Raw genomic sequence first — 17,258 nt, forward strand, 5'->3', positions numbered from 1 at the left:
ACGAGAAGGGACTCCATAGCCCAAAGATGAAACAAGCCCGCAGCGGAACCTGGGACTTCGGCTAGCGAGGCATTACTCTGTTTACTGTGTAGAATCTCTGTAAATGTTTCCCCCCCCTGCCAGCCCATCCGTCGCACCATCAGCCCGGCCCGCCGTTTCATTGGCTGGGCCCAAGGCGGTTGGCGCCGGCATTTGCCAATCAACGCCTGCAGGTCGCGGATTCGCTCTGATTGATCGGCTTCCAACTAAAAGCAAAAAGTATCATCCGCCAGCCTTAGTAGTAAGTAGTTAGACAACGCCCGTTGTCCGACCGGTCATCTCGCCCTTTCCACACCTTCCGGTCATTCTTTCTGCTCGGCGAATGAGCCTCCAAAGCTCGCCATTCGGCTTGATCAAGTGTGACCCGCCCACTGGCCGAAGGTCCCCTGCCCTTACATTGCAGCCTTTGCGGAAGATGAAGCCGACGTGGGGCGATGGACACAGCCTCGCAGCCACTGAGCAAAGATGTGCATTTCTATGACTCTTTCCAAAAGGCAGCAGCGAATTGTGAGTCCAGACGAAACAAATGTTCCTTTTTTTTCGCCTCTACCATGAATCCAACATTCCACGCATACGAAATACTGTGAAGAAGTTCGCTCTCCTGTCATCATTCCTGTCCCCATTGACCGGGAGGCTTTCATTGTCAGGCTCAACAGGGCCCGATTGTAAGAGATGGTATGGGCGAGACCATCCATGAGATATCTCATTCGACCACAGAAAAACCAAACTAAGAATACATCTCCATCTCCAAGATGATCCTTCAGCCCAATCCCAAGCTCCCCTGGCAATTCCTTCCACCCAGCCATGAGCGCGTGTGCCGACTTGGCGCTTCGGTGGCGAACCAAATGCCCGTCCATGTCTTACCGGTGAAAATCTTATTGCATCCCGCTGCCCCGTATAGAGCAAAGCATACTACACCACACAATCCATACCCTTTTTTTTTCCGGGCCTGAAAAAAAGGAAGCAAAAACCTCCGTATGCAAGTGGCAGGGAATGTTGGCAATCCTCAGCCGCCGACTTTTGACCCAACCAGGACACAAAGTAAACATCCAACCTCCTGCGCCATGGTTCAGATCATGATCCCCGCATGGACGGACCCTGTCGGCGCAAAAGTTTGGTTGGATCGGTGGGGTTCTTTTCGCTCCCACCGTTTCTTCTCTCTGGTTTCCTTTCATCATGTCGGAGGGCGGCTGGCTCCGTGATTTAATTGCTACACGTTGATACCATTTACTGGGTTCTTCGTTGCTGGGATCATGGATCAAAGAAATGCGTAGACGCGCTGCGAGTCAACAATCTCTTTGTGCAATAGCCGCCCACTGTGTGCGCCATGTGGATTCGATGCATCATTGGTTACACATGACGACTACTAATAGTCAATAGTATGCGCGATATATTTAGGTAAGAGTTGATCCTAAGTGACTGCATAGATCAGGTCAGGCACACCAATCCATAAACCAATAAACGAAACAGATTAGTACGCAGTAGTGAATAGCCAAGCTGCTGTCCTATGACGTCGTCTTTCGCCTCCAGTACTTTTATTTTCTAACTCACTCAACTTCTATCTATACCAGATCAAAAAGAGACCTATCTACTCAACCCACAACGACAGCTACAGCTATACCATTACCAAATTTTCCAAAGCATGTGATCCCGATAGCTACTAACTAATCACCTTCCAAACCCAGCAATAGTCAACCCCACACAAACTATTAATCACATCACCAAAAACACTTGGCAAATTAAACCCATCACCCCATCATCATCAAAACACGAACTGGACCCATCAAAAAGGTAAAAAAGAAAAAAATTCAACAAAGTACTACTCTACTTCGTAGACCCTAGATAGTAAGTACTACTCTACTTCGTAGACCCTAGATAGTAAGTACTACTAACTCCGGAAGCCCCGAAAGGATTTCGGCAGTTTCGAGAATCATTGAGATTGAAATTGCGGGGGGTGGGTGGTCAGGAAATCAATCTGAAACAGGGGACGCCGGCGGGAGATCGCGACTGTCAGCTAAGCGAAGGGGTTGATGAGAAGATTTTAGATCCTAGTTTTTAATATATGATGAAGAATTATGTTTATTGTCTGGGGGCGTCTGAAAATTGAGTCAGGGAGTTAAATTATGGATGGATTGTTAATATTGTTGCCTGCTTTAGTTGATATTTGTTGTTTTTGTTGATGTTGGGGTGATTGCGGTGGATGATGGATGGGATGATGATTATTGTGATGATAGTAATGAATACTACTCTACTATAATTGACTTTGGAATGGTGGGACACTATGTGTAACTACATAGTCTGAGTAATTTATCGTCCAGTAAAATGAAATTAGTATTGTCTGATTATGAGGAAGATATAACATAATATAGAAGAATGTTGGCGATTACTTACTAGTTACTACAGTCCGAAGCCTTTGCAGAACGTTGACTGGGGCTGGAATGGGTTGTGTGGTTCGGGCCATCTGACAGTGGATACAACGGGATCATCGGTAATGAATGTGGACTGCTGGCGTTCTGGATCGAACTCCTGGCTTGGTCATTGGAACGTTGTCTAGACCATCTACCTTGTGCAGAGTTGTGTTGGGGATGCTGGCTAATGATTGCCTTGGACCCTCACCTCAGCATGCCCATCGCCACTTTGCAGGGCAGGCACCATATTGAGGGAATAATTTGCCGCATGTTGTTGGCGTCTGGGCATTTTACTGATAATGGAGATCTGTTTAATTAGAGGGATGCTCGCAAGCTGATAGCTGAAAGAATGTTAGGAATGCCAAGCTGTGAGTGTCTGGAGATATGGCATGAGTTTTCCGAGATAAATCCGTGTTAGTCTAACATCCATCCTCATTCATGCTCGACAATGAATTATCAAATTAGCCCCGAAAAATAAAATATCTCTTGTACAATCTTTTCCAACTCAGCAACCCAATTCACTCTATGCACTTGCACTGGTCGGAATAGAGGGATCTGGAAGGCTCGTTTAGCCGTTATCTACAACTACCTCACCAAAGGTAAGGTAAGGAAAGGTATGTGAAAGAAGCAACTTACTGGGATTTTCAGTGGTGCCATTATGAATTGCGGTTGTATCCACGCCCTGAAGGGTTTGCATCGTTAGCATCTTGCTTGGTCTAATTCTGATTAGTGTCCCACTTACCAAGGTAATGTATCCCAGAACTCCGTTCGCATAATCCTGGCCATCCAGAGGCTCCGTGTCCATGATAGTCATGGCTCCCGCTGTGAATCAGGCCACGGAGTTAGCATCGCAGCAGAAATCAAACTGAAACAGACATGATTATGCTTACTCAAGGATTCCTCATACCAGACCCCGTCCTGTGATACTGGCTTCCGCGGAATCTGGGTGTGATAGGCATACGGCGGCACTGCCATGACTTGGGTAGCTACATCTTCGTTGAAAAACAACTGTGCCGTGTTTACCGTTCGACTTCCACCGATGGTGCCATTACTGGTGATAGTCCAGTCAGTATGCACTTGCAGGTGGACATGAATAGCGCGGTTGGTCTGGGGAGATTGTCAGCTTGCTTGCTTCCAATACTGATTAATGGGCGTGTATCCTCACATAGAATCCGGGGAATATAGAAGTAAAGCTGGTTGCACCATTGTCATCGGTCGGCCACATGCCCCGAAGCCAAGTTGTATTGTCGGTTGCTAGGAACTTAGGTTTCCGTCAGATGATAAGATCATTCTTTGGAAGACGTCGTCAGGGGAGCAAAGGGAGGTATTACTGAGGTATCACTTTCGCCCTCATTTTTGGCGGGGAGTTGCTCACCAGTGCTTTCAAAGTACTGGTCCTGAAATGGGATATCTGGATCCAAGCCAGTGAAAGAACTATACGATCCACTAGCATTGCAGTGCTATTCCTGAGGTTAGAACGGCATTTACTCTTCCGGTTACTCCCGTGCTAATCAAACAGCTTGGTGAACGACAGGGAAGAACCGGGGTAGAGTGAACTCACCCAAATATCTACCAAAGCATTGGACAAGGGCTCACAGGTATGAATGTCCATGAGCCCAATGTCTAACACAAAGGGCACCCCGACCTGATCTTCCACAATATCCTGACGTAGGACCTGACTCCGCGGGTAAATGTAGGGCCCCGTGCTAGTCTCGGGCGTCAAAATGCAGGTGTCATTCTTCAAGAAATCATACTTGGGGGCATCGGCTGTGATGGTGTACGTGGTGGTGCCGCGGCCGTCGTCCTCAGAGGGCGAGAGCGCCCGTCGGCGCATTGCATGCCGTTTCCTCTTCATGAGGCCGACTGTGTCGGAGCATCTCTTCGCCAGTGCGCCACGGCGCGCCAAGTGGACGGGATCGGGTTGGGCATGTGGTCCTGGGTGCGCTGGTGGAAGGAGTTAGATTTGAACTTGTGAGACTCAGAATAGGGGAGTCACGGACCGTGGATGAAAGATGCCAGCAAGAAAACTGAGCCTAAAAGGAGAGACTTCATGATGCGATATACAAGAATAATGTCGTGCACAAAGTCTACGGGGATAGCGCTTGCATGGATTTGCTGCTCATAGAAGAAAATGCAAGGCTTACTTCTGTTCCTATTTAGAAATTCTGGCTCGGTAGATGGGGTAGTTGACAGCGCCGTAAACAATTGTGATATGGTTATCTCTTGAATCGTTACATTCAATATCTCTTCGGAGCACGAAAACGGATATTGTTAACAGTCCCGATCCATGGATCTGCAAGCAAGGTTTCATCGGGACTAAATATTTTCAACGATTCAATGATGTATGCTACCATTGCCAAAGCTTAAATGGGCGGATTCATCTTCCGTTCATTTGTCATCTTGTCTCTCGGTAATGAGGACATTTTCGCTTTATATTTTTTTCGTAATTCTTGGTACTATTCTTGGTTTACAACTATGATGTATGTATCAGTGATAAGCGAAGCCGTCTTCAATCATCTCCTTGGCACGCTTGGTACATTCATCGAGATTTTCTCGGGGCAATCCCAGGGCATCATTAGCCAGGCCATGCTTCTCTCCAAAGTTACCGTCCCCATTGGGGTAGAATTGCCGCGTGTATAACATTTGAACATATCCCAGTTTGTCACCCTTCTCCAACCGTTCCTGGCCTTGAGCGTACCGTTCGTGGCTTGGCGCGTATTCAAGGGCCCATTCCTCGTCCTTATCGCCGGTGACCCTTTTCCAACTCTCGAATATGTCCCTCTGGCTTATCGTAAAGCTAGCAATGTACAGAGGTCTATTCTTCCATGTGCTCACTGTTGGGCTCGTATCGCCTGGACCATCCGGCAGCTCCTTTAGATTCAAAAGAGCGGCAACTGCACGGCCACATTGATCCCAAGTACTAATGTTAATTTTAGTGTTCCCGTTATCAATAAGGGTGAGATGCTTTCTCTGCACATCAAACCCGAAACACTCCGCTCCCCGAGCCATACTAAACTCATACCAGAAGCCACAGACGAGCGCGATCCACGAGCAGACATTTGTGGCCTCGATTTCCTGGAGAGACTTGCGAATCACGTCTCCTCTGCGAGTCTCCTTGGCCAAAGCGTCGTTGGTGAAGTCGGAGCCATAGGCATTGGGCATTACATATGGGAGACCGGCTTTGGCTGCTGCTCGAATTAATTTGGCGTGAGTATCCGGTGGTGCCATGACAGACATGGTTATTACGAGAAACTGTTGGCCTTGCAGGGCCTTGACAAGGGTTGATTCATCATCGTAGTCGATGTAGAAAGGCTTCACGCCTTCCGGCAGCTTGTTCTTGCTGCATGGCCGGGTTAAACCAGTAACTGTGTGCTTGCCTGTCCTGACAAGCTCTGTAGCGATATAATGACCGATGGTCCCACCAGCCTATGAAGCATCCGAGTCAGTACTAAAGATGTGATGATTGCCAAGATCTATGTTCTGACTTACGCCAACAATAGCCACCCGTTCAATGCGATTGGAGAAGCCTGGAGGCTGGTCTTTGGCATACTTTACGGCCATGGGAATGTGGAGTGGGGTATGACGACTGTGTCTAAGATGAGATACCGGAGGCCCTGAAGCATCAAACTGGGCTCCGAGACTATCAGGCTGGAAAGGGTCGGAGCAGCAGAAAGCATAAACCAATTCCAAGGAGAAGAGGCAGAAAAAGGTAATCGAAAAAGCACAGGGTAGTTAAGAAAGCAGCACAAGGCCATGACTAGTCCAGGAGGGGGAAGACAATCACCTGCTACAGCCCACCATCCTTCAATTTTTAGACGACTTCATCCCTCGTTCATTCCTCATTCCTTCCTCATTCATTCATTCGCCACTATTTCCCACCATCCCTTGCTTCGGTACGCTGCCACTTGCCACAGACTTTCTGTCTCTATGCATTAGTGGGTCCAGTCGATATTAAATCCATAGCAATGATAGTCAAGATGATGAAAATAGTGGGGTGCGAATCAATGATTCAGATGACCGCAACTGGTCAAAGTTGGACGTATGCTATCTGCGGATCCCTCTGGCAATTTCAGCGCGCCTATATCAAGCAGTACTAGGCCTACCATTAGGCAGATCACTCATACAGCCACTCATGCAGCTCAAGTGGCTCACACTGGTGTGTTTGTCCTCCTGGCCATCGGCCAGGGCTCTGTACAACCAGTCCACTGGCTTCCCTGAACAGGACCTCGACAATGGTGTCGCATTACAGCAGATTGCCGACAATGCCCTGAATAACATGGAGCAAGAGTCTCTGACAACCAATGGTTGTCGTTTGGAGGATGCTCAGATCCGCAGAGAATGGTAGGTTCATTCTGCGCGCTTTAAACTTTGGAACTCGGTTCAAATCAAACATCTGACATCTGTGGTAGGCGCAGCTTGTCTCCGAATGCAAGAAAGGAATTCACTGACGCTATCACGTGCATGCAGAGCCGTCCAACAAATATTTCAGCAGAGGAAAAGGAGACCTTTCAGGGAGTAAAAACTCGGTATGATGAGTTCGTAGCAACCCACATCAATCTAACGGAACACATCCATGTGACGGTAAGTATCGATCAGTACGCAAATGATATCGAACCATGAGCTGAAGTGCTATGATGTAGGCTGATTTTCTCGCGTGGCATCGGTTCTTTATTCACGCGTTTGAGAACGCCCTGAGGGTGGAGTGCAACTATACCGGCACTCTTCCCTACTGGGAATGGGGACTTGATGCGGAGAACCCCCAAGACTCTGTCCTTTTCAATGGTGATCTTTACAGCATGGGGACTAATGGGGTAGATCTGAATCGGACAAGCATTTACTGGGCATCTCAAAATATAACCATTCCAGCCGGGACTGGGGGTGGGTGCGTATATGGGGGCCCTTTCTCCAATTACACTGTGCACATGGGCCCTATTGATGCTCCTGGAGAGCAACCGGTCCAATACAACTTGGAGTATAATCCACGCTGCTTATCGCGAGATGTGAATCCCTCCGTCTCTCGGATGTCTAACTCCTTTCGCAACACTACGAAATTGATTCTCTCGTACGATACGATTGATTGGTTTCAGGGTGTCATGCAGGCAGATCAACGTTTCACTGATCCCACTGCTCCTTTCAGTTATGGGGTCCATGGTGGAGGACATCTCACTGTTGGAAGTGTCTTGGCAGACATCGATACCAGTCCGGCCGAGCCGATGTTCTGGCTTCACCATGCCCAGATTGACCGTGTTTGGACCATCTGGCAAGGGCTGGATCCTGCGAAAAGAAGAAACGCGATCTGGGGCACTTCAACCCGAGGCGATGACCCACCTTCTGCAAACATGACGTTGGACGATTTGCTTAATTTTGGGTTTATCTCTCAGCCGCTGAAATTTGCCGATCTGATGAACCCTCTGTCTGGACCGTTCTGCTACTACTACGCATAGCAGATAACGTTTTGAGTTTGGGGATCTTGATTATCTCGGTTCCAAACAGACTCGCCTATCAGAGGGATCAAGTACATAATGCAACTAGCTATTAGTCAAATATAACGCCGGCAGAAGTCTATTTTGTCCTTTTCTCTTTCTTCCCTCGAAGAAAAACCGTGGATTAACTTGACCCGGTCGGCCTCAAAAGTCGGCTCAACCGGCGCGTTGCCAACTTTAAATGCAGACAACCATCGTTTCCGGCCGTTGTGGGGGCGATGTAGATCAGATCCAAATTCCCAAAACATCCATGGGGAAGGTTACATCGACCGATAGGGCTCTTAATCCAACCCTTTTCACTGGGAAAACCTTCTATTTCGATACATGGTTTACTCCTCTGTTTCTCTTCCTCCCCGGAGGTGGCCAAATCCGGGCGCACCGAGTCTATTCTTAGCGACCAGTGAATTTGACAAGTTGATCCAATCCCATAGAATCAGTGTAACTCTACAACCCAGACAGTCGCCTAATACGCACAGCAAAAGAAGATGCATTTGGAAAGCCAACAAAAGAAAAGAGAAAAAAAAAAAAAAAAAAAAAAAAAAAAAAAAAAAAAAAAAAAAAAAAAAAAAAAAAAAAAAGGAGGCCTCGCCTCATCACCTCACCAAAGTCGCAATCAATCAGCGACCACTAGCTACATCGCGACTGAAAGATAGCATTCCGCATGGTGTTAAAGTTGCTTCTGCGGAGGACCAGATTCCACGCGACAGTTGCTATGCTTGCCCGAACCTTTACACATTCTTGCCCTTTCCGTAGAATTCCAAGCTCATCGGACAGAGAGTAGTATTTCTGTGAATAATGTGGTTTACCACCGTTACCTCTGCTGTCTATCACTTGCTCCTACCCCTGAGCACAGGCACCATAGTTACAACACCCCCACGGGGCCATTGTCTGTTTTCAGCTTCAGCTTCGCCGACAATGGACTGTCATATCCCCATATCTCAAAAGAATGTCGGAAACACTGTATGGCATGGCGTGGGAACCGATCAATTTGTATAATATCTTAGGCCCACCTCTTCCCCTCCGAGGAGTTTGACAACTGTAGGTTTCAGAGATAGTCCGTCGATATTTATGGCTTCCTCTGTCTTCTTGCCGCTACTTGCGGCCTCATTACTGCCCACTCTCGCTTCTACACAGAATGCCGATACACCGACATCCGCTCCTACTGTGCAAATCCGCAATGGCACATACGAGGGTCTCTATAATCCCACGTACAATCAGGACTTGTTCCTCGGCATACCGTATGCGCAGCCTCCGGTTGGTGAGCTACGATTCCGTCCACCACAACCGCTCAACACGACGTGGACTGGCACTCGAAATGCAACAGCCTATTACAATGAATGTATCGGTTATGGTAGCGACGACTGGTATTGGACCGACGTAGTCTCCGAAGATTGTCTCGCTCTCAGTGTGATTCGACCTCACGGTATCGACTCAAGCGCGAAGCTGCCCGTCGTCTTCTGGATGCATGGTGGAGAATTCGCAGAAGGAGGCACTCGCGACTCCCGTTACAACCTCTCCTACATCGTCCAACAATCCCAGGAGATGCAATCTCCCATCATTGGCGTGACTGTCAACTACCGCCTTTCGGGATGGGGATTCCTCTATAGCCAGGAAGTCGCCGACGAAGGCTCCGCCAACTTAGGACTCCGCGACCAACGGCACGCTCTGTACTGGCTCCAAGAGAATATCGCTTCCTTCGGCGGCGACCCGTCGCGGCTCACCATCTGGGGCCAAAGTGCCGGTGCCAACAGCGTCGGTCTCCATTTAGTGGCATACGACGGCCAGAATGATGGCATCTTCCGTGCCGGGATCGCCGAGAGCGGCTCCGTACCCTCCCTCGCAGCATACATGAGCGCCGAAGATGCACAACCATACTATGATGCCGTCGTCAACGCAACCAACTGCACCGGCTCTTCCAACACCCTTACTTGTCTCCGTGACGTTCCCACCGACGTCCTCAGCTCCATCTTCAACAGCTCCCTCGTCGCTGGGGCAGGATATCATCCCGTCATTGACGGCGATTTCCTCAGAGCCTCGGGGATAGTAAATCTCCAGACTGGCCAATTCGCCAAAACCCCGCTTCTTATCGGCACCAACTTCGACGAAGGGACCAAGTATGCCCCTCATGGCTATAATACCACCGACCAATTTCTCTCCCTCGTCCAAGCCAACGGAACCAATTATACCAGCGCTCTCACCATTGCATCCCTGTACCCAGATGACCCAGCCGTTGGTATTCCGGGGACCCTTCAAGGTCGTCCCCCACCGTCATACGGTTACCAGTGGAAGCGCGTGGCTGCCTTCCTCGGCGATCTGCTCATGCACGCGCCTCGCCGCGTGACAACCCAGTGGCTGGCACACTGGAATGTACCTGCCTACGTGTATCACTGGAACGTGATGACACTAGGGCCATTAGATGGAGCCGCGCATGGCTATGAAGTCCCCTTCAGTTTCCATAATTATGATGGTTTGGGCGATGAACGGGGAAACGACAGCGTGACCTGGCCACAACTATCGACTATGATGTCACGGATGTGGGTGAGCTTTATTAATCATTTGGATCCGAATTATAGTAATAGTGAGTGATTTGCCCCACCTACCTCTGGACACTGCTTTAGGAGCTTGAGGGTAAGGAAGGATGCTGACACGCTGCTCTGCTAGTGACGGATATCCACTGGCCTGTCTACACAACAGAAACCCCGCAAAATATGGTCTTTGATGTCAATGTGACTGGACTGGCTTATGTTGAACCAGATACCTATAGAGCGGAGGGAATTGCGTATATCACTAGCATTCTGCAGAGTGCCTTTAATCGGTAGGGTAGACTAGAGGCTTCAATATCAATAGATATCACACATACAGGAGAGCAGCCCATGTTTCCCTCCAGATCAAGAGCTATTCCGTTAAAAGGTAGTGCATCCCCGCACCGGGGGGAAGGCCGGGGAGTGCTTACCTCTGTGTGAAACTAGAATTCCAGCAACGATGGTTTTAGAAAGGCCAGATCTGTTGACTCATTGTTTGATCCTCCGATGTTGCATCCGAGAAAGCTTCTGCTTGGTCGTGCCAAGGATGTTAACAGCTGCTGTTGAGGCAACTCTAGAAACCCCATAGACTTTTACTATCTCGCTGACTAGAGGGTACAGTAGGTCCTACTTTGAATTCCTTGGCGGTTGGGATTTCGCGGAAGGTTGTCTCAACCCTCAATGCTTGTCACGACAGACGGCTTGGCAATGAGACGAGACCACGGGCGATTGACATGTGTCAAGCAGTAGCTATCGGGAATCTGAAAAAGCATGGCTGTCATGGACTTTGCAGGCAAAGGCTGTCTGTTCTAGACCATCGGCTAGAGCGCGGTGAGCATACTAGGCGAGCTGAAAAGCCTAGAAGCGGTTGCCGGTTATCCGCTTTGTTTGTGCCCTTTCCGTTTCCGGGCGTAGGCAATCACATTTAGGCAATGCCGTGTGGGCCTTGGAGATCTCACCTAACCTTATTGCATTTTACCTCACGGTGATACAACCTGAGTGACTATCAGGGAAACTGAGCCTGTTGATCATCACATATTAGCACCACACAAAGCTGCCAAGGAACAATAGTAATGTGAGCGCCACGGAGATATCTTTGAACTTTGTCTCCAGATCTTGTACTACATACCCAGCCAGACAGGGGTTCGTATCGATGGCTCCACAGCGGGATATCATGAATCTTCATGTCGTCACGACTCATACCTCGAGCGATAGGGCCGAGTATTACTCCATCTGGAAATTGTCATGACTGTAGAGCTCAGCTGTCCGGGATACGAGCATTATCCGTCAGTTTATAAATTCCAGGGCCATCCTGCTCAATCTCAACATGTGGGCTCTTACGCTGTCATCATATTAGTTAGGGTCCAATAGAATCACAGAATCATTGGCATTGTTCTTCATCGTTCCAAATGGCGCCTGGAATCCTGACATATCTGGAGCAGGCGGCCGAGTATTCGCCGTCTAAAGGCTTCGTCTTCTATAGTGTTGGTAAGGACCAACCGGAGACAATCCTTTACCCCGATTTTTGGCGCCTCGTCAAGGTAACATCCACCCGCATCAGTACCATGAGTCCCAGCAGGTGGTTTCATGTTTGCTTTGCTGACCGCATAATTCTCAGCGTAATGCTCAAACTTTAGTTGAAAAGAAAGTCGCGGTGCCTGACCGGGTTCTCCTGGTCCATTTTGACACTCACAAAGAGAACATCATATGGTTTTGGTCTGTCATTGCAGCCGGATGCGTTCCAGCTGTGTCTACTCCCCTAGCTGTAGACCCAGTGGCACGAGAACGGCATCTAACCCACCTTCAGAGGCTCCTAGAGAGACCCAATGTCCTCACCAGTGTGAAGCATACAGATGACCTGAGTATCATTGATGACTCTCAAAAGTTTTTCATCGAGGATCTGGCCTCGAATGCAGATCAATCTGCAGATTATCAACCTGCGAGCCCTTCGTCAGACCTTGCGCTGCTACTGCTCACCTCCGGCAGTACGGGTAATGCCAAAGCGGTGATGCTGCACCACTCTCAAATATTCGCCGCGATTGAAGCCAAGTGGAAGGCACTTTCAAGCACTCCGGACAACGTCTTTTTGAACTGGATTGGTAAAAATGCCTCTCAATTGTGACTCTCCAACCCTATGAGGCGCGGCTAACATATCGTCGTAGGGTTTGATCATGTTGCCTGCTTCATGGAGATGCACATGCACGCGTTATCCAGGGGCTGCCATCAGATTCATCTCCCAGCCGTGACGGTTCTGGAGAACCCCCTTCTTTATCTGGAGAAGATAGCAGAATATTCTGTCACGAACGCTTTCGCCCCCAATTTCCTTGTGGCCCTGGTAGGAAAGGCCATCGAGGCCCAACAGGAGCGGGATCCTCGTGCACTTGATCTGGACTTGAGTCACTTGCGCATAGTGCTCTCAGGTGGTGAAGCCAATCTCACATCGACGAGCATCATATTCAACCGTAAGTTGGTCGAGATGGGAGCCGCCAAGAATGTCCTCCATCCGTCCTTCGGTATGACAGAGGTAAGCGGCGCCGTATAAGATATGCAAGTGGCGGACCTGGCCCACTAATACTGTTGAGCTTTGGTAGACTTGTGCAGGCATCCACTATCACTACAGCTTCCCCGAACTTGAGCAGAAGGCTAAGCTGCAATTCTGCTCTGTGGGGCAGACAACGCCCACTCTGCAGATGCGAATCACCGATGAAAATGGGGAAACGGTGAGAAGTGGCGAGAATGGAAACCTGGAGTTGTATGGGCCGATGGTCTTCAAGGGCTATTACAACGACGACAAGAACACCAAGGCTGCCTTTACCGAGGACGGCTGGTTTAAGACTGGTGACACTGGATACATCGATAACAGGGATAATCTTGTGCTCTCCGGACGGTCCAAGGACAGTATCATCATCAATGGGATCAACTTTTATTCTCATGAACTGGAGAATGCCATAGACTCAGCCGGGCTGGAAGGGCTTGTCCCATCGTATACGGTGGTGGTCTCATCCTGGCTTGAAAATGCAGACAGTGAAGATATCATTGTCCTATACCTTTCGAGCCAGAAAGGCACTGAAGACGACAGAACCTTCCTCGAAACTCTTAATTCGATATCCAGAATAACTGCTCTCTACTGCTCCAAGCAGCCAGTGGATATCATACCACTCCCAGTAGAGCTGCTTCCCAAAAATTCTCTGGGAAAGCTCCCTCGCACAAAGCTCAAGCAGCAGTATGAAGAAGGTCGTTTCAGCACATACAGAGATCTTGCCGCACAAAGAGCTTCTTCGTATCGTGCGCGATCCAAGCGTGCCCCGCAGAACGACATGGAAGAGACGCTTGCTGGGATTTTTGCAGACGAATTCGGCCTTGATATGTCCGAAGTTGGTGTGGACGACAGTCTTTATGACATGGGAGTGAATAGCGTCCGGTTGATTCGATACAAGAGGATCGTGGAGACTCGTCTCGGCCTAAACGAAGAAATTCCAATGATCACGATCCTGCAAAACCCGACTATTGAAGCATTGGCAGTTATGCTTCAGGATCTTCGGAAAGGTCCCAAGCCATATAACCCGATTGTGCAGCTGCAGGACGGCCCATCAAAGGCTCCTCCGATCTTCTTCTTCCATCCCGGAATGGGCGAAGTCCTTGTGTTCCTCAACTTCAGCAAGTACTTTGCTGACCGAAAAGTGTACGCTTTTCGAGCCCCAGGTTTTAATCCAGGTGAAAAGATGTTTACCACTATCGACGAGATGACAGAGTAGGACCCTTGGAAACCGCCCCGTCATAGAAGCCTCATAGCTGATGAACGTACTAGTGTCTACCTCAAGTCCATCCGAGAGCTTCAGCCGGAAGGACCGTACATTTTCATCGGATATTCGTACGGTGCCATGATTGCTTTCGAAACCGCCAAAAAGGTCGAGGCTTCTGGCGATAGAGTCGGCTTCCTCGGTAGTCTCAACCTTCCGCCACATATCAAGAAACATATCCGAGAGATGGATTATGCCGAGTCGCTGCTTCATCTCGTATACTTCCTCGGGTTCATTACCGAAGAGGATGCCCATCGTATGTCTCCTGATATGCACAAGGTGAGTCATTTTTATAAGAGGTAATATGTTGTTCGAGTAAGACTCTTGTTAATCATCACTTCTAGCTCCCCCAAAGCGAGGTCCTTCCAGCCATCATGAAAGTCTCGGATAAAGAGCGCGTCCAGGAGCTGGCCATGGACGAAGGAAAGATCCGAGACTGGGCGATGTTGTCGTCCAAGCTCCAGGAGCTAGCCCATACATATGATCCTTCTGGAACTGTGCAGGCGATGGATGTTTTCTACGCCATCCCGCTGCTTTCTGTTGGTCGAGACAAGGATGTCTGGCTCAAACAGCACCTCATGAGGTGGAAAGAGCATTCCAAGTCGGTTAGGTTCCACGACGTTCCTGGCTCCCATCATACGATGATGGCAGAAGAGAATGTCTTTGCATTGCATAAGATTCTCCGGGCCGCATTGAACGAGCGCGGAATGCTTTGATCAAAGCTAGGGGCGTCTTCTCTGATAGTCTGATTACCTCTTGAATGATGGGAAGATAGTCTGGATAGTGGGCATAATCTCAGCGGGAACATTCCTGAGCAAAGATGTTTCATATGTGATACGGTTAGTAAAAACATACTAGTATTGATATAAGAACGTAATATTCTTCTTGCGCGCGATGATCATGTATGAGACAAGAGATATCACTATTGTAGCAGGGGACGCATTCTTGATGGAAGGAGGATACAAAGCAGGGAGAAGATAAGAAAAGGCCAGAAAAGAAAGAAAGAAGAGGGTGGACAGAAGGATTATGGCTGAATATAGTAGTTGTGGCGATGGGAGCACACGTCGAGTCCAGAAATCGAAATATGCCACCAGTGCAGACCGAAACGGGAAGGTGGCGTGTACACACAGTAGAGCAGCAACGAAGACGGTTCTCTATCCCTCCGCGGCGTGACGTTGCAAAGCTGTCATCAGGATATTCTATGGTTCTCTCTAATACAAATAGCTTCTTTCCGAAGACAGTAGCTAATTCTCCCAGCTTCTCCACCTGGGAGGTCTTTCATCTTGACTTCCTCTCAGGTGGATTCTCCTCTATCAGTAGTCCTCCGAGCTTCTGAATAGCTCGCCCTTCGCATACTTGGGTAGTATATCCAGCCATCCCATTTGCGAAGACGCCAACCTCGCAACTGCGAGTCTCAAGCCTATATGTACGAGTACGCAGGCCACCTTTATCCAAGGGCATCTATCGAATCAGCCATAGGACTTATCGACAGCGCACATCACTAACCGCACGCATACCGGCCCGTTCAAGGAGTCATCGATTCCCCAAACCTCCGCGGACCATCTTGCTTCTCGTAAGTAGAGTGCACCACAACGGGCCTACCCAATTCACAAGCCATAGCACCTCCACCCACCATGCTTCCAATCATTTCTTTCCCTTCTTCTTCCCCTTCTCCCCAGACGTCTTCTCTTTAACAAAACCCCCCTTGACCAGCGCATCCCTCCCCGCCGCATTGATAATGCGAAACCGATCCGGCCCCAGCAACACACCGCCATACCATCTCGTCACCACAACCACCACATCCCAAACATCCATCAACTGCATCAAATGCAGTAGTCGACCTCCAGCAGCCGTCTCCCCATCATCATCACAATCCTGCACAATCATCTCTGTAGCTTCTCCATTCTTACTACCGCCAGCAGTAGAAGTAGATGATTTCACCTCGCGAATCCTCCATGCACTGATATTATGCGTCGCGGACGCGACCTTTTTCTCCGTCGCGAGCAGATGATCCAGGAACGCCTTTGCCTGGTCCAGACTCGTGACGTGGGCTGCGCGCCCGACGAAGACGGATTTCTTTTCCGTGATGACTTCGGAAAGGATCCATGGCGGTGGGCTAGTGAGGTTGAATGTGTGATGGTCGGGGGTTGTGGATCTTGTGGTTAGCGGTTGATGGCTGTCGTTTTCGGTGTTGAGTTCTTCGGATGCAGGTTGGGTGTGGGAAGTCGTGTCATTGTTGTTAGTGGTGGTTGTTGTAGCGCTGCCGCCGATATTGAGCTCCGTGAATGCCTGGACGGCTTCATTGATCAGGTCAAATAGACATACCGCGCCCGGTTGGTATGTGCGGCTGAGAATGTCCTCTAGTACATCGACGGCGAGCTTGCCCTCTCCTCGTGAGGCTGTGGATGCTGTTCCTAGGATTTTGGGCGGGGTGTCGGGATATGTTGAGTTGAATCCGAGGAGGAAGGACAAGTGAGGGTGTTCTGGGAGTTGGAGCTTTATTGTTGTTGAGGGAGGAGAAGAGTCTGAAGAGCCGGAGCCGCCGAGGTCGAGAGTTGAGGGGCCGGTCGAGGCAGAGGTGTTAGTGATGGTAAGGGTGTCCGGTTCGTAGATGGCATTGATGGCTTCAATTTCCTCCGCTAGATCGGTATTCTGCAGGGATTCGAGGGCCGAATCCATTTTTGCGGAATAGGGTAAGGCTGGGCAGCCCTGGGTGGCAGCGGGGACGATGGTTGACTTGATGCCGCGGGGTTTCAAGATTATTATCGCGCATTGCGCTGGGTCATGACGGTTATCATGCGATGGAGCGGATTTATTCCGATATTTTGATCTGATGTCAATCTGAGTTGTACCAAAGTTATCGTAGAATTGGCTCTATAGCTCAATGGTAGGGCGTCAGTTTTCGGTACTGAAGATTCTGGGTTCGAGTCCCAGTGGGGTCGCTTTTTGTTTTTTTGGGTAACCCGCCCTGCATTCCTTGCCGGCGCCACTTTTTGGATTCTTTTG

At 49.3% G+C, this 17,258-nt stretch overlaps 7 protein-coding genes and 1 non-coding gene across 8 annotated transcripts; 5 read left to right on the forward strand and 3 right to left on the reverse strand.

Moving 5' to 3' along the window:
* The first annotated feature begins 972 nt into the window (after positions 1 to 972).
* Positions 973 to 1,426, forward strand: BDQ94DRAFT_144955 (uncharacterized protein). Its single transcript, XM_026766550.1, has one exon. It carries the CDS (start codon positions 1,017 to 1,019, stop codon positions 1,239 to 1,241), a length of 225 nt encoding a protein of 74 aa, XP_026625769.1. The 5' UTR covers positions 973 to 1,016; the 3' UTR covers positions 1,242 to 1,426.
* A 1,544-nt stretch (positions 1,427 to 2,970) lies between these two features.
* BDQ94DRAFT_170960 (Intradiol ring-cleavage dioxygenase) lies at positions 2,971 to 4,499 on the reverse strand (the record flags this gene model as incomplete). The annotated part of the gene is made up of 8 exons (XM_026771612.1): positions 2,971 to 3,002; positions 3,084 to 3,129; positions 3,190 to 3,269; positions 3,338 to 3,554; positions 3,613 to 3,708; positions 3,779 to 3,907; positions 4,009 to 4,391; positions 4,448 to 4,499. The coding sequence occupies 8 exons, from the start codon at positions 4,497 to 4,499 to the stop codon at positions 2,971 to 2,973; spliced, it is 1,035 nt and encodes a 344-aa protein (XP_026625770.1).
* A 435-nt stretch (positions 4,500 to 4,934) lies between these two features.
* Positions 4,935 to 6,008, reverse strand: BDQ94DRAFT_159888 (aromatic alcohol reductase; the record flags this gene model as incomplete). Its single annotated transcript, XM_026769128.1, has 2 exons — positions 4,935 to 5,873; positions 5,937 to 6,008. The coding sequence occupies 2 exons, from the start codon at positions 6,006 to 6,008 to the stop codon at positions 4,935 to 4,937; spliced, it is 1,011 nt and encodes a 336-aa protein (XP_026625771.1).
* A 571-nt stretch (positions 6,009 to 6,579) lies between these two features.
* Positions 6,580 to 8,038, forward strand: BDQ94DRAFT_179161 (tyrosinase family protein; the record flags this gene model as incomplete). The annotated part of the gene is made up of 3 exons (XM_026773300.1): positions 6,580 to 6,788; positions 6,857 to 7,028; positions 7,088 to 8,038. 3 exons carry the CDS (start codon positions 6,580 to 6,582, stop codon positions 7,889 to 7,891), a joined length of 1,185 nt encoding a protein of 394 aa, XP_026625772.1. The 3' UTR covers positions 7,892 to 8,038.
* Positions 8,039 to 8,798: 760 nt separating this feature from the next.
* On the forward strand, positions 8,799 to 10,881 carry BDQ94DRAFT_179165 (cholinesterase). Its single transcript, XM_026773301.1, has 2 exons — positions 8,799 to 10,508; positions 10,592 to 10,881. Exons 1-2 carry the CDS (start codon positions 8,999 to 9,001, stop codon positions 10,747 to 10,749), a joined length of 1,668 nt encoding a protein of 555 aa, XP_026625773.1. The 5' UTR covers positions 8,799 to 8,998; the 3' UTR covers positions 10,750 to 10,881.
* A 980-nt stretch (positions 10,882 to 11,861) lies between these two features.
* BDQ94DRAFT_179168 (non-ribosomal peptide synthetase) lies at positions 11,862 to 15,204 on the forward strand (the record flags this gene model as incomplete). Its single annotated transcript, XM_026773302.1, has 6 exons — positions 11,862 to 11,993; positions 12,071 to 12,551; positions 12,615 to 12,976; positions 13,044 to 14,203; positions 14,261 to 14,531; positions 14,597 to 15,204. 6 exons carry the CDS (start codon positions 11,862 to 11,864, stop codon positions 14,966 to 14,968), a joined length of 2,778 nt encoding a protein of 925 aa, XP_026625774.1. The 3' UTR covers positions 14,969 to 15,204.
* A 692-nt stretch (positions 15,205 to 15,896) lies between these two features.
* BDQ94DRAFT_170965 (IMPACT family protein) lies at positions 15,897 to 16,931 on the reverse strand (the record flags this gene model as incomplete). The annotated part of the gene is made up of 1 exon (XM_026771613.1): positions 15,897 to 16,931. One exon carries the CDS (start codon positions 16,929 to 16,931, stop codon positions 15,897 to 15,899), a length of 1,035 nt encoding a protein of 344 aa, XP_026625775.1.
* A 191-nt stretch (positions 16,932 to 17,122) lies between these two features.
* On the forward strand, positions 17,123 to 17,194 carry BDQ94DRAFT_t160. The gene has a single exon. It is a non-coding gene; the product is annotated as a tRNA-Arg (tRNA).
* The last annotated feature ends 64 nt before the right edge of the window (positions 17,195 to 17,258 follow it).

The sequence above is a fragment of the Aspergillus welwitschiae genome (assembly GCF_003344945.1).
Source record: "Aspergillus welwitschiae strain CBS 139.54b unplaced genomic scaffold BDQ94scaffold_18, whole genome shotgun sequence".
NCBI lineage: Eukaryota > Fungi > Ascomycota > Eurotiomycetes > Eurotiales > Aspergillaceae > Aspergillus > Aspergillus welwitschiae.